The sequence below is a fragment of the Centroberyx affinis genome, unplaced genomic scaffold, assembly GCF_046629955.1.
Source record: "Centroberyx affinis isolate AG114_WGS23_722 - 3 ecotype Tasmania unplaced genomic scaffold, CSIRO-AGI_Caff_v1 ptg000503l_1, whole genome shotgun sequence".
In the NCBI taxonomy this organism is placed as follows: Eukaryota; Metazoa; Chordata; class Actinopteri; order Beryciformes; family Berycidae; genus Centroberyx; species Centroberyx affinis.
This window is the reverse complement of record NW_027279155.1, coordinates 457,983-473,762: the sequence shown is the minus strand read 5'-3', so window position 1 is coordinate 473,762 and position 15,780 is coordinate 457,983. Positions and strand designations below refer to the sequence as shown.

General features: G+C 38.1%; 1 protein-coding gene across 3 annotated transcripts in view; it reads left to right on the top strand.

Moving 5' to 3' along the window:
* The window catches only part of lpp (LIM domain containing preferred translocation partner in lipoma), a 139,720-nt gene that overhangs the window by 53,402 nt on the left and 70,538 nt on the right, over positions 1-15,780 (top strand). For all 3 annotated transcript variants that reach the window (XM_071517613.1, XM_071517612.1, XM_071517611.1), the window contains exon 6: positions 14,501-14,601. In XM_071517613.1, the coding sequence (XP_071373714.1) occupies positions 14,501-14,601 (101 nt within the window). The remainder of the gene's footprint in view (positions 1-14,500; positions 14,602-15,780) is intronic.

Below are 15,780 nucleotides of genomic sequence, written 5' to 3'. Positions count from 1 at the left end.
GTTCAAAGCGACCATAGCATACCATAGGAAAATACACAATGTCCCTGAATGTCTTTATTATTATTTTTTATTATTTTTTGTTAAAATGACTGTGATTATTATTGAGAGCACAGTTAATTTAGCTGAAATGTTCAGCCAGTGCGATGGTAAAGCTAGACCACGATGCAGAGAAGATGCCATATACCCGTATTCACCTCCAGCATGTATCTGGTATACTATGTGTTGTAATTTGAGCTTTACCCATATCTCTTCCTCTACCCCCAAACCCCCCTGAGAGCCCTAGATTTCCAAAACAGGGGAAACGGTTATGAAATTCAGCAAATAGAGAGCGCACTGTAAAGTTGAAAACACTGTCGTCCACGGGGGTTTGTGGTTTGAATTGTGACCATCTTTCCTTACTTTTACCTGCCTCACACTCCAGATGGTAGTTTTGTCAAACTTTTTCATAAACTACTGCTTCTTGAACTCTGCTCACGAATAACACAAAGTAGCACCACCCTTGAATTTGTAGTTGCTCAAAGCAAAATTAGTTTTGAGTGGCTCCCACTTTGGTAATTGCCATAGTTGTAAATTGGCCATTGGCTGTTAAACTTTGCTTGTAATAATGATTTTTGATATTGTTGGTTGAAGTTGGCCTACAATGAAAACGTATAGTTGGGCCCTAGTGGAGACATTATTGTGACAGCCTCAGATAAGGCCCTGTGCACAGTGGGGCAGGGTGACAGGGGATTTTTTTTAGTTTAGTATTAAGCTGTGTACAATCCTATGGAAAATTAAATAATGTAAATTCAAAGTGTGCACATGTAATGTACTGAAATATGTATATTGAGCATTTTACACAAGAATTGGTAAGTAATGTGTTGTAGAATGAAAACTCTCACCACTGAAACTCAGTAGTCACCGTGGTTTCAAAGACAGCGGTGATATATTTGGTGCCATGCATTATTTTAGGCAAGCACTGGGCTACTGCCCAAAACTTTTGCACAAGTTGAATATACCAGAATAACTCAAGAGACAATATGACATGGGAACACTTGTAAACGCTTATGTCTAATTTATTTTCTGCTGACACACAATATAACGTAGCACCTCATATTTTGTAACCTATAGCCTTAACACTCAATGAGACACAGCATATCAATTTCTGGAAAGAAGACGGGCAAAGGCTGTTTGTTTCTATACTTTGTATTTATATTCTGTTGTACAGTAGAACCAACACAATTTTTTTGGTAATTTACAGTACATTTCCATACATTTCCATTACAGTAGATTACATGTTAATACACTGGTATAGTAGTGGCAATTGTAGATTGTATCAAAAGTCACAGAACTTCAGAGAGGTGATGGATGAATAAATGGGTGAAAAATGGGTGAATAATCACTTGCTTAACATCACTGATAAAAATTTATTTCACATCCTAATGTTAAAAGTCCAGTTTCTGCAGTATAAGGACACTATGAAGACAAACACAGCACAACAAAAGCATACAAGTTTCAAGCAAAAAATAGCCTCCACAGAAAAGTTAATTGATATCATTATTGTCACACAAGGAAAAATGAAAAAGGAAATAGATTTCTAACCAAGTTTGGAAACATATTTAACAAATAACAGTCAGTCAAAAAGTCAACAAACCTAACAGCTGATAAGAATAGATGAGGAATCCTTAACAGAAGTCACAGGCAACCAGATACTCACATTGTAATAGTAACATGCAGCTTCAGAGAAAGTACATATAGGCAGTATGTAATTGACATTCAGTCATTACAGCAGTTAATAGTCCATTTGTTGAATTTAGTTTATTTAATCACTTGTGTTTTAGTATTTTTGTGCTTATTTGTGTATTTCTCTCCACTACTTCTTACTCACCTGTATTGTGTGCTGTTGGGTGTGAAACTCAAAGCTGTATTGTACCATTTGCTGCTCATAGCTTGCCATTCATTTTGAATCTCTATCAAATATACAGCTACACAGACATCCTTTTCAATCAAATGGTGTAGTCTGTCAATACAAAATGAGCTATCTGAGCCATTTCCTTTGTTCCTTTCAGGCAAGAACTCTGATAACTGTCAGTTGGCAAGTATTGCTTGGTATTAGAATTCATAAATGTTTATCTGATTATATATTGTTTATCAACCAAAAAACACTCAGCTGGCTGGCACACCGTGGATGTTTCAGGATCATATGACTCAGAATGACCTCGAAAAAATTCACTGAAGGGGCATTAACCCAAATTGTGGTATCAAACCTAAAGAAATGAATCAACTCCACACCTCTTAGTCTTGATCTCAGCTTTTGGCTGCAGTGCCTCCCTGCCATGTACACAGATTCTTTGCCATTTAAAAAATTACACTTTCATACCCAGTTGAAGATTTTCATGTTTTATTTCATCATTAGAGCCTTGTAATCGCAAAATGTCATTTTACAACATTTAATCCAGACACATCGCTGCTATCTTATTTTTCATAATTCTCCATTGTCCGGGCATTAAGAGGATTAAATGAAACAATATTGGGGTGGGGTTGTGGGGGCTTGAAAAAACTTGAAAGATGAGTAAATTGCTTTACATTTCTTTACTATTATGGATAGAACAACATCAAATTTGCATTTTTGAATATCTCATAGCCCCATTTACTATCTGACTATCTTAAGAAAAGACAGATCATCAGAGCTTTATTGAATGACATGAATGTTGAATGTGTTACTCAGGGTTAATCCCACTTTTACTATTACAGATGTAGTCCTGTGTTTTCCCTTACACTGCTGCCATTTACTGTGACAGTAATTGCATAAAACCCGGTAATGTTTACTATTTTGTGTTCAATATAAAGATTAATTTCAGGTCAACTACAGTAACTATGTTGACTGAAATGTGGAAGATTGAGAAAACACTGTAAAGACATGAATCTAATGTCTATTTTGTGTCTGTACAGTGTGCAATAAATTCCGCATGGGTGTTATCAGGGTTTATTCTTGTAACTTATTCATTGTAGCATATAAGTATAATATAAGTAGCATAGTCTTGTGGTACAGATCAATTGAACTGCTAAAAAATATTGTATTTGTAATACTTTTAAGAGCTAACACTTAACAATGATGATAATTGTTGTTGGCATTTTGAAGAGGCAAACATGTAAAATCAACTCCAGACTGTCCCCTCATCAGCAGATAAGACGTCTTTATGGACAGATTATCTCGGGTCCTTTTTAAAATTTTTTGTTTAATATCAAACGTGGGGTACAGTCTGATATAAAATGAGGATTAGCATAAAAATTAGGGACAAGTCAATTTGGCACAGTGCCCCAGTGTCCTTTGTCTATCCGAGGCCTGCATCAGGGTTAGAGCGAGCAGCCTGAGGCCATGTTTACTGGTTGGACAAAGAGGCCAGTGCAGATGGGGGTGGTGCACGGTTAGTGGGGTCTGCTCCGAGGTCACTTACAAGAACCTGCCCTGATTAAAGCCCCAGCAGGAGGAAGTGAAAGACATTTAGGTCTCAGACAGAGGCCTTACGCTAAAAAATCCTTACACCAGATCAGATTTTATATTCTCAAGGGTTTAAGATGATCTGATAATGGTACAAGTAGGAAGGTCAGTCGAGATTGCTTTATGAAAATGAAAGGTGCCATGTCGAGCAGCAAATGCGCCATAGTTCTTTGATGCAGGTCCTTTTCTGCAGCCTCTAAACTTAAGTTAAAATATTTTTTTGCTTGATTTTTGCAGGTTTTAGGGAATTTGAAAAGGAGAATGATAATACTGCACACTACGGATGTAATGATTATCCGATTCGAATCAGGGAGATCGGACCAGCTGTGCCAACCATCCAGTAAAGCAGAAAAAAAAATCCATTGCTGAAAGAATGTAAAATGAAGGGCACACTGAGAAGTTCATTTACTGTATGTCGTCAAGCTCCAGAGAAATAGCAAACAATGGTATATTATGTAGATGAATGAAGAAAAACAAATCCAAGGCACTCTTAGAAGAAAGTTAAAAAGCCTTTTGCAGCACATGCTGGCCTTCCCTGGCACCCTGAGATTTGAATCGTGTCGCATCGCATCGCATGATATCGTATCGTATCATATCGTATCGTATCGTATCGTATCGTATCGTATCGTATCGCATCGCATTGTATCGCATTGTATCGCATTGTATCGTATCGTATCAGATCAAGTAAAAACTTAATGTTATCTTATCGCTGACCTGTTCAAAGATACATTTCCTGTATTGAATTGCTAACTAAGTATTTATACGATTCATACTGAATCGGTCTAAGAAAGAGATTCACATCCCCACTGCATAGTAGCTTACTTTCTCTCCTGCCATATTTTTTGGCTTTACTGAAAGTCATAGAAATTGATCCTCAGTAACGTTCCTTACATGCAAGTCTTATTGGATTTGGTCTTATTGGATCAACACATGGAAATGGCTAATTAGTGTCTGCTCAGTGCTCTCTGAGGCTTTTCCATGTCTGTGTGAGCCTCCGTATGAGAACAGAGTGTAAAACATGATGTCGAGGACACAGGTCATCTTCCCCAGACAGACTGGAGATTCAGTTAGACTGCTGACTCCAATTTAGAGGAAACACTTTTTTGATTTCCATCAGTCCTGCGATAGAAATGAGCTTCAGAGGACAAATTAATGGAAACTGCACAGTAGCTGTTTGCCCGTCTATATCGAGCAGTTTGGTAATACTAGTTTTTCTTTTGATGCCAGCCAACTGTGCAAACTTTGAGTTACCCTTTATTTAATTAATTTTGTATGACTTTCTAATCAATATTTTGAGAAAGCTCTGAAGCTCTTGCTTTGCTTTATTGTTTGATTCACCATTTACATTTTATTTTCCTGTATGTTTAAAACAACTGCTCCAAATGTCTGCTATGAATGATCCCAATCAAGCTTTAAAAAGGGGGAAATCTTTTCTATGTGGGATGGATGGAAACATTCATATCGCCAGGTACTATAAGGAAAACGATTCAGTGTGTCTAAAGAAGAAAAATAAAATCAGACTGAAGAGAGGCATCATCAAGAGTTTTATTCAGAATATTGCAATGCTAAGTAAGTTTAAGTCTATAACTTAATATTCTGCAAATCAGATTTATTCCAAATACCTCAAGACCAAACAGCTTTATATTGTGAATTCATTGTGTGAGAGTAATATACCTCGTTGTCTCATGATGTCTGGCCACTGATTATCATGCTTGATAGGTTTATGTAGCAGGATAATCCTAGTGAAGGTCAGAAACATCTCAGAAGTGCTGTTTTAGATATAACTTTTCACACTGTAACTTCCCAAAAACCCACTAATTGTTTGCTCAGAGCAATTCAAAAGTGTTGAACATGTGCATAAGCTGTTTTTATTCCTCCCTGCTTGACTGCCCAGAGGCAAACTGACTACCGGTTGTTATGTCAGAGTCCCCACATGGGTGTCACCATGAGAATTTACAGGAAATCCACCAATGAGTGTGTCAGTGTCCCCATAGAAACCACAGGCTTTATGCTGTGAGCGCTTACAAAGGCCACTTTTATCTAAGTAGAGCACAGACCTCAGCTACTTGTTGTACTTTGTCTGCAGTGTGTAAAGTATGCACATCTGAAACTTCTTTGTATTTGTTTGTTTATATGTTGTCTTCTTTGTTCTTATTCACATCGTTTTTTATTTTTTTACATTGTATAACATTTTGTCTGTTGTCGTTTTTTTTTTCTAGCAGTTCCAAGTCAGATTAGGTCAGGTAGCCGAAGTGAGCCACAAATCATTGTCTGCAAATCATGTCTGTTCTTTCTGAACAGCATCTAAATAATCAAAGGAAGAAAAAGTAAGATTTTGAAAACTCAATTTGCACAACCCAGGAAAACTTACTTCTGGGTTTTCAACTATTTGTTTGCGTGGACCGCTCTGCCATACAGTGAATAAACTAAACTATATCTTTTTAAGTGCGACCAGCAGCTAATATAAGTAACTCTGTCGTCTGGTTGGTCAGTCAGTTGGTCCCAAAAAGGTCAAGTTTGTTTGTTTGTTTGACTTTAGCTCAGCTGGTAAAGCATGTTTGCCACGCCAGAGATCCCAAGTAAGTCAATTTAACACCAAACTGGTCACAGTTTATTATGAATTACATGCTTGTTATGATCATACGACAAGACATACTTTGGCATTTTATGATAAATCTCACAGTGCTTCCATCTACGTGTGTAATATGTTATAAGCGCAGTTGCTAACGTGAACAATCCTAATGTTAAAGTAGTTAAAGCGTTCTCCATAAAAGACATTTGGACAACTGATGAACTAGGGAGCCAGAGAGCTGAGATCACATTTGAAATAAAATAATTATGCCTATATGTCATCACCATAAATGCACTGTGGGACTGTGCAGGATCTGTACTTGTTAACATAATAATATACCTCAAAGTTTGACTGCTTTAACCTTTTTAATAGGATATTTGGCCATGAGAAGGAAGTTAAATGTTCAGGTCCAGCGGGTCTCCTGTGTCCTCAGATAAACTTACTGTAAGGCCAGCCTCCTCACCTAACCCTTCACACTTTAGGTGTAGAATAACCAGCTCTTACATTACCATAGGTCCTCAGCATGCCTGAGAGTAACTTAGAGAGGTTTAATGTCATGAAACTCTGCCTCGCTGAATGTACACGGCAGTAGTGGCTGAAGTTTGGTTCAGCACTTGACTGTCTGGATTTTCTGCCGAAGAGGCTTCTCTTACACTCTCCCATTTGTCAATAAAGCTCCTCTTACCAGCTTTGATGAATCATCCTTTAAGTCATCAGCAAACCTTACTCAACATCTCATTTTAAGGCACAGATTGTTCAGTGCATTGTTTCAAATATCATGTTTATAAGAAAAGGCTTGCTTGGATTTTAAACCCTTCACCTCCTCACAGTATTTGTTTCTTTGGTTTTATACAATAATGTAATCCTTCTATTATTCTTAAACTCAATTTCCCGTCTTATGGGAATCCTACTTTAAACGGCAGAAGCCAATTTGGTCTGCTCCTTTACACTTAAAACAAGCATATCTCCAAAGACCTCAAATCCATCCCTTGCATCTCCAACCAAATGAAGTCATAAATCACTCCTCTATACATATCACTGCTAATTAAGAGCAGGGCTCAGCTGCTCTTCTCCAGCGGAAGGTAGAATAAAACTGCTCCATAATTACGTCAAAACAATGTGCTCTCAACCTCGCTGCCACAGCGCATTTGGAACAGGCTGTGTGGAGATAAAACATACAAAATGACACCCTGGTCTTAAAACACTTTGTCCATTTTGCCTGGAAGGGATTATAGGTTTTTGCTACTGAATATGAATATGAAGTATAGCCATTTCTGTCTTTCTAAATAGTGATTTTGTTGTAAGCTAAGGACTACTTTCAACTGCTTATTTTCTTGTCAGATTACAGATTTGTGGAAATCTGGAAAAAACACCTTTGGTATTTGCGCAGCTTTGTTTTACAGTCAGGTATACAGCAGAAATTCTTACTTAAATGAACATCCCGACACCTTGCCGGGGCTGCAATGCTACTCTGTAATAGAGCTGTCAGCATCACGTGACATATGTGGACCCCCACTGTCAGAGGGCTCCTGCACTTATTTTTGCCTACTTCACTATGTGTAAATGGTAACAGACACTAGCAACTCAAGCTTTCAGCAATAACTCAAGTTCAGATGAGGGGAGATAATCTATGTGCTGTGCTGTGTGCACCCAAACACACATGCAAACAACGTGTGGTTCTTTTCAGTGATGGGAGTAAACTGACTCCCTGTGTTTGAGGTTTCTTCAGTGTCATCCCCTTGTGCTCTGGCGCTGAAAAATGCTTCCTTCACTGAATTGTTTGATGCATTGCTGTGGAAGGCAGTTACATTCTGTGCCAAGCTTTGTCATAAGTCCTAAAAGGCCAGATGGACAATGCTTACAGACACACACACACACACACACACACACACACACACACACACACACACACACACACACACACACACACACACACACACACATACACACATACACACACATACACGTGTAATTCAGATAATATTGCGCACATGTGAATATATAAACATATGCTCAACCTCCAGTGTACAATCCTCTTCCCCCAAAGAATCTACTAATCCATAGCAATTGCACTATACACACAGGATATAGAGAACTACTTACAGAACACACATCTGCATCTGGGAAGGTTTCGTAAAACATTTTTTTATAAAACAAAGTGCTCTAATTCATTTTTGAATCCTGGAAGCTTGTTGTCCATAACAATACGTACTGTATGTCCTTTTTGTTAACTGAATTTGTGATCATATTCAAAGGGAATGCCACTTCACAGCACAAAACAAAGTTTCAAACAGATTACACAAGTACATTTAAGTATAAGCGACTATTGCACCATATTGCAATTTATAATCATTAGTCACATACAGTACTTCGAGTGTGTGTATAAATGTATCACTTACTTGAAAAAACAATGCTTAATCTTGCTCCATGTTTCGCAGCTGGATCCATCTCCACCCCTTTATCATCCTCCTAACAATACTCTAGCTCCCGATAACCAATTATACCTCTTATGGCCTCTCAAATAACTTTAATTACTGATTAGGATTCCTTGTTCACAAAGCAGCTACTTAAAAGTAATTGCTCAATAAAGAGAGGGGAATTTGTCGTATCAAGTAGGTGTTCCTGCTGGTTCTCTCATTAGTGCTCACTTGGAGCCTTCAACTCCCTATTGTCACAAATGGAGCCAGCTTCATTCACAGCACAGAAGCCATGTTCACTCAGCTTAGCTCATACTGGTGTGGAACATGACTGCCTGTGCAAAACCCCTTAGAACAAAAAGCTCTTAACTGCTCAAACCAGTCGTGGTACATCTATAAGATACTGTATGCTGTAAATCAAAGGCTGCGTACACAAGCCAGGTTTATTTCAGTTTCATTTTTACAAACAAAATCTCAGCACAATTCACCAAGGATGAAAATATTTGAATGGAGGTTTGTTAAAAATGTGACCATCTGATAAACAAACCAGTGAGGGTGAGTCTTTTTGTGAGAAGGCAGACTGTTGCTTTGGATGATTCCTCTGAATGAGAAGGACCCTCCACATTTTGATATATTACAAATGGCAGGGACAATTAAAAGCCTGGCCTCTTTGCGCAGGAATGGTGAAGCAAGAAGGCATGTCAACATAATGTTACAAGTAAGCAGAAGGACTTTAAAATCAACTCACTATCTCACAGAGAGCCAACACTGTGATCCCAGATTAGCAGTCCTCCTGGTTCCAGCCTGGATTTTAGCTACAGAGTGTTGGACAAATTGTACATTATTGACGGTTTCAGTGCAGCTGGATTGAAGACTCATATGGATATGACAAAAGCGTGAATCATTATTTCAGTTTCCTGTGGAAGAAAGTGTCAGAGGTGTCCATGTAAACGATTTCAGTTAAATGTCTCTTCCAACTGTACTGTGAGTCATGACTACATTGTCCTCCACTCTTAAGGTAGAGTATTGTTGTCAGATAATGTATAGGATTCACTGTAGAATTCTAGCCATCTTGAACTCAACTACCTGCACTGATATAGAATCAAATGATATGACTTTGAGTGAATAATAATCATAATCATAATCATAATCTTTATTTATATAGCACTTTTCAAATCACTGGCTTGCATTTTATCTCAGTTATTTCTGCCTAAAGGGCCTTGGTAGAAACAGAATTGTGACTTAAAATTTCTGTTTTCTCAAATCGGTGTCTTCTCTCTCTCTCTTTTTATATTTTTTTTCATTAGTAGAACTTAAAACGGATTTTCAAACTTCTGTCAGGATCCCTTAAAATTGATTGTAGTTGAGTTTTGCCTGAGTTGTGTGTCATCTGCTTTGTAGTGAAATCTGACATTAATAGTTTTGTTCCAAAATGAGATATCCACCGTTTGAAAAGTGACGTTTACGCTACCCATTGCGGTTACCAAAATGAAGAAATGACTCTTATCCTGAAGAAGGCAATTGATGCTGAATCATTGATGTATTATATTGACACATTGGAGTTATGAGAGTGCGGCTTCTCTTTCTTTTCTTTTTGACGTCTATGACCTACCAAAATGATAAACACTTTTATGGATAATATAAATATGGACTGGATCGTCCATATTTTAGATCCCATTTAGACCTGGTATTAAAATGTGATCTGTATCTTATCTGGATAAGGAAAAACGCATGTTAATGCAATAAATGCAATGAAAGATTAGCTTTAGGTATTGCTTTTTCCCCTAGCAAAGTAGAATTCTTGATATATCTACAGATAATGTCACTGTATAAGATAATGTCAGTCTAAGACAGAGACCAAACACTGAACCCTGTGGAACCCCTTACTTAACTAGGGAGTTGTCAAACGAGACACACATTATTTATATTTAATGACATGTTTGTTGAGGTAGATTGAGACCATAAGAAGGCTGATCCATGGAGCCCAATGGTATTTGTGAATTTGAAACAGGATTTTATTGCCTACAATGTCAAATTTGCCAGTGATGCAACAAGATAATTAAAAACTTTGATGAGAGCTGTCCCATTGCGATGCTGAGATCTAAATGTAGACTACAGGGTCTAATATATACCATTAAACATTAAAATAATCAGAAAACAATATGCACTCACTTTCCCAAGAGTCTTAGACAGAAATGGTAAATTGGACAGGGGCCTGGGGCAGTGATTTTAAGACTATTTTGATAAAGGTTGTGTTTCTCAAGCACGGGCTTAATAACCACAACCTTGAATGAATTTTGCTTCAATCAGGACAGAATGTAATCTGTGATTGAACATATTGCCTGACCAGGAAGTGGAAGGAGCTCAGTAACACATTTTTGTCATAAAAGGGCCAAAGAGTGCAAGTTGCTGGTTTGAAAGACATAATCATTTGAGATATGCCTTCCATTGTTACGTTTTTAAGACTAATTGTCTGCATTCCTGATAATCCTCTGCCACTGGAGGAATTTGTAGTTTATCTAGTTTATTAAACAACATATGTACATACACAACAAATATTCTAGTAAAATAAAAGAAGTAATACTCAAACTGATGTATGATGAGATATTTCCTGATTCATAGAAGTGGATTTGAGTTCCTTAGTGGTGTATGAAACTCTCCGCTTACTGACTCAGTTTGGTTAATTTCACCCATCCATGGCTGTGCAGAGAGATGGTTAAACTGGGTTTCTAGGCTTCATCCTGACAGGTGCAGGCACATATTACTCTGGTGCTAATTAAGGATGAATTTGCCAACATCGTCATAGTGCTAAAAATATCTTAAAACATCTCTTGCTCATCATTTTTGTTTTTAACAATGTTGTTTAGTAACATATGTGGTTCTTTATTCTCTCAGACAACTTAAAGTTGGGACCACTTGGTTTCATGCTGCACAGTTGAAATGCACTAGCAGACTCTACAGCAATTTGAATTCAGACCATTTAGTTCAAAATAATGCGACACAGGACTCAAACAGGTGTTTTCTCCCAACCATTTTTGCCATGAGTTGTTCAAACGGCGATATCTTTAGCAACACTGGCACTTCCTCTGAGAGCAAGAGACGTTCTGAGGGCAACAAGGAGAGCGTCATCTCGTGGTAGAGTTAATTCATTTTCTTGTTTACCCTGCACATTAACAAAAAGATGAAAACAAGATGTTTTAATTCAGTTTAACTTTTTTCAGTTTAGTTTTTATTGTATTTCAGTTTATGACAATGTTTTTAACACTTTGTTTTTCTCTTAGTGTGGTCTTAGTTCCTTCTGTAAGTATTCATGGGTAGTCGCTCTGTTGCGCTGTGACACAGCGAATATGTGTATTGCTAGAAGTCAGAAATTGTGACAGTGTTCTTGAGCAAGCTTGTGGGAACGTATATAAATTACACATTGATGGCTTCTCTGTTAGCATTTGCAAGTGACCGTCAGAACGTATCCACAGCCAGTGAAGGCTTATTGGAGGGTCGTGAGTTTTAGCAAATGCAGCTTATGAGAGCAGAGCTGTCGTTTTATGATGATGAACTCCTTCTTCTCAGTCTGATGAATCACTTGACAGACAGTTACGTTTGCTTCTAATTCTTCTTATGTTTTCAAGATCAGTGGCTATCAATGGCCCATAGCAGTGGATCTTCATTGCTGTATCCCATAGGCTACACTTGTCTGCTCTCACCTTCCCAGACACACTTAATGGCAATTAATATCCTAGTCGAAATAACACTAATGTCTACACTGCACTGGGCTCATGGGGACTCTGGTTTCTGATGCCTGAGCTGCATACTTTAAAGGATAATCCTGGGCCTTATTTTCCTAATTTTTGCCATCATGCCGATCGATTCTGATCAAAATTCCATCAATTACTTCATTGTAACTGTGAAACGTAAAACAGTCAAATCCAAAAGCCCCCAAAACATGTCCTTTTCCACACAATAACACTCACACTCCAATAACTACATCTGATTTTCCATGGCCTGAAATTTGAGGATTTTGCAGTATTAGGTGTGTTATTTGGTACAAAGGTCAAGTACTCTGATGTTGCGTTCATGTCATATCAGATTTTTCATAAATACGAACTGCCAACTGGGAAAAAACATTCACCTCAGCCTCCTAGAGGTAATTACAAGTAGGATTTGTGGGATTTTTTTGCAGGCTCTGATATCTCTCACATGGCGTCACAAATTGCAGTGTGTCAACTGAAATGGTAAACATAGCAGGGAATCCGCCGATGTCGGCAGTCCAAGGTAATAAAATCAAAATTATCAGTTATATTCACACTAATACAATCAACCGTACTTATGAAAAGCGAGCTATACCTTCTGTTTATGGTTGATTTTAAATTTAAGCTGCTAATTCAATTGAATCAACAAAATCCCATTCTTCGGCTTCCGATATGATGGAAAAGTGGCAGAAGACTGGCAGCCAGCAGAGTAAATAAGGAAGTGTGTGAGCGATGCACACTGACAGATACGTAACTGTACAGTGAGGTAATTGACTACATTTTTATCAGTATCGATCGGCATGATGGCAAAAGCCAGGAAAATAAGGCCCAGGATGAAAATAAACGGAACCATCCTTTAAGCAAAGATGCTTAATGACCCTTATGCACTCCCAGCTCCTGCTCTCCACTGCTCCACATACATTACTGCAAGACCTTTTCAATAAAACATGCATCTCTGAAACATTTACAACTCTCATGTTTCCTGAAATGATAAATCCAAAACAACTTTGATGTTAGAGAGAAACGTACATGCAACTTAATGTTTTAATTTTGTGTAAGCCACAACTTACAAGTGACTTATATTATGGCAGAAGGATATGTGCAGGAGCGCGCGTCGTTGCAGGGGAGGGAGGACCGGGGTAGAGTCTCGCTGTTGAGCAGCAGATTTTATTTTCTTTCCCAGAGGTTTAGAGGAGCTGTTACACTGTGGAGTTTTAGTGGAGGTCACAAGGTTATTATATAAACAATTCACATGGAGGCTTCAAGCGCCCAGAGGGAATGTTTAATGCCATGCTCACAATTTCTGAAATGTTGTAATGCTCAAGATGCAGACGTGTCCGATTTTAACCTCGCTGCACTGTTTCTCTCCCTCTTCTTCTTCTTTTTTTTTTTTTTTTGTCAGAGGCAACTGAAAACGCTTAATTAATTTGGTCAGCAGACTTGGATAAACTACATTGATGACATCAATTAGATTCTAATGAAAACAGATAAAAGCCATGGAAAGCAAATGGAATTTCTGAACAGGACTCATCAAAGTCTTAGCATTGGAACAAATTCCCATTACGTCTCATAAAAGCCTTTAATTTGCAAAGCTCATGTCTGGTTTGGTACTTAGAAGTACACGGTCAAATGATTCAATCTTAAGTCCTGTGCCGAGAGAAGCCAAATCAGAATTTAATTTGGCACGTAACTTCTTATCCTGTCTGAAACATGTGGTTGGATGCAATCCTTGGATTAGTGTGGACTTTAGAACTACAAATTTGGCTTGTTTCTCTTCTCCTGGCAGAACAAACACCTAGTCTAACCCATTTGTAACACAACATTTACATTTCCAATCTCAGGAAAAAACACATGCTTACTCCAGATTAGGACTTCTTAGTTAACCAAATTGTTGCAATTATGTGTGTCAATCCATTGGTGTGGGATGATGAGTCTCCATTTCTTTGTCCCTTCCTCCCTATTTTTCCTCTCTTTTGTGTGACGAACATATATAAATTAGACTCTGATGTGCTGTATAACCTCTTTGTGAATGTCTGATTTGATTTAACAGTTCACACTTATTATTTTAAAATATAAATTTTGATGAGTATTTCTCATCAACTCACTATCAACCTCAACGCTTGTTTACTGTAGTTTCTCTGGAATTGTGACAGTTTGAATGCAGGATAAAAAAGGGGAAGTGTTTAATATCCTTTTTTTGTTTCTCTTGCCGCGTGTGTGTGTGTGTGTGTGTGTGTGTGTGTGTGTGTGTGTGTGTGTGTGTGTGTGTGTGTCTACATCCCAGTGGACTACCCTCCCCCTCCGCCACCTGCTGACGAGTCAAGTGGTCTCCCTTCCCCAGGTTCCTTCCCTCCTCCTCCACCAATGAACTCATACGAGTATCAGGTGAGACCTTGATATTATATCGTCTTGACTGTGATTAATATCGTTGAGTTCAAGTACCAAGTCCTGCAAAGCTGTCTGTCCATTTGTGATCCAGCTAACTGCAGAGACTTGTTGAGTTCTGAATGCTCTAGTTACTATGAAGTGAGGGTCCTGTCTATACAGCCACTTATTTGCTTTATTTGGAGACAGACCTTACGCAGCAGCCATAGAAGGCTGACACCTATTGGCGGACCCTGGTCACTTTCTTCTGGATAGCTGGTCATAATACCCACAAGCATTTGGCCCTCCTGGGATATCTGGCCTGTGTAATCTGACTGACACTCTCAGTGCTTGACCTCTGCTGTGAAATCCTCCAGGCGCTTCACATTCCTTTGTTCAATGCAAACATGAAAAAAAAAAAAAGCTCTCTTCAACAATCTTTTGATCTGACTTGTTTTATAGACTATATTAACGCTCCTTCTGTAAGTAGTTTTGAAGACAGAATATTACATTATTTATTTATATAGGTTTACTGCTGTTCCTACACATGTATGGAGATAGGAAAACACTGAACCAAGGCATTCTGTTCATGTGGTGGGGCATGAACTCACTGTAAACTACTCTTTATTTTATACTCTTTAAAATTATTTTTAAAGATCCAGTACAATGATAATCGCATGTTCTAATTTCATGGTATTTTTTCATGGCGTGTTGTTGTAAGGGCATTTGAATGTAAAATTACCAAAACAAAAGTATAATTGTCAGTCATTTGTCATTTTCACCAGACTACATTAAGTGGACAAGATGGTCAAAAAGTGAGGGATCTGGTCTGTGTATGCGGTTGAGTGAGTGAGACAGACAGAAAGAGGGAGAGAGAGACCTACAGTATGTGTTGATAATCCTTGGCTTGTATTTTCAATTTGACATGGAATTTGACATGATTTTCACAGAAGGCGTTTTTTTTTTTTTTTTTTCACCAAATTTACTTAAGCTGATTGTACCATGGAAGCTTCCACTTCGGACACAATGTCCAACAAAAAGTGGGTGGTGTCAAGCATGTTGACAGGGACACGCCCCCTCAACCTTATGAGAGTTGACTGTGCATAGAGAAAGGGGCACTAGAGCAGTTATTACAAATTATACAAATAACCATTACACTCCTCAAGTGTTAACCGACTAAATTATAATAATATCACTGGA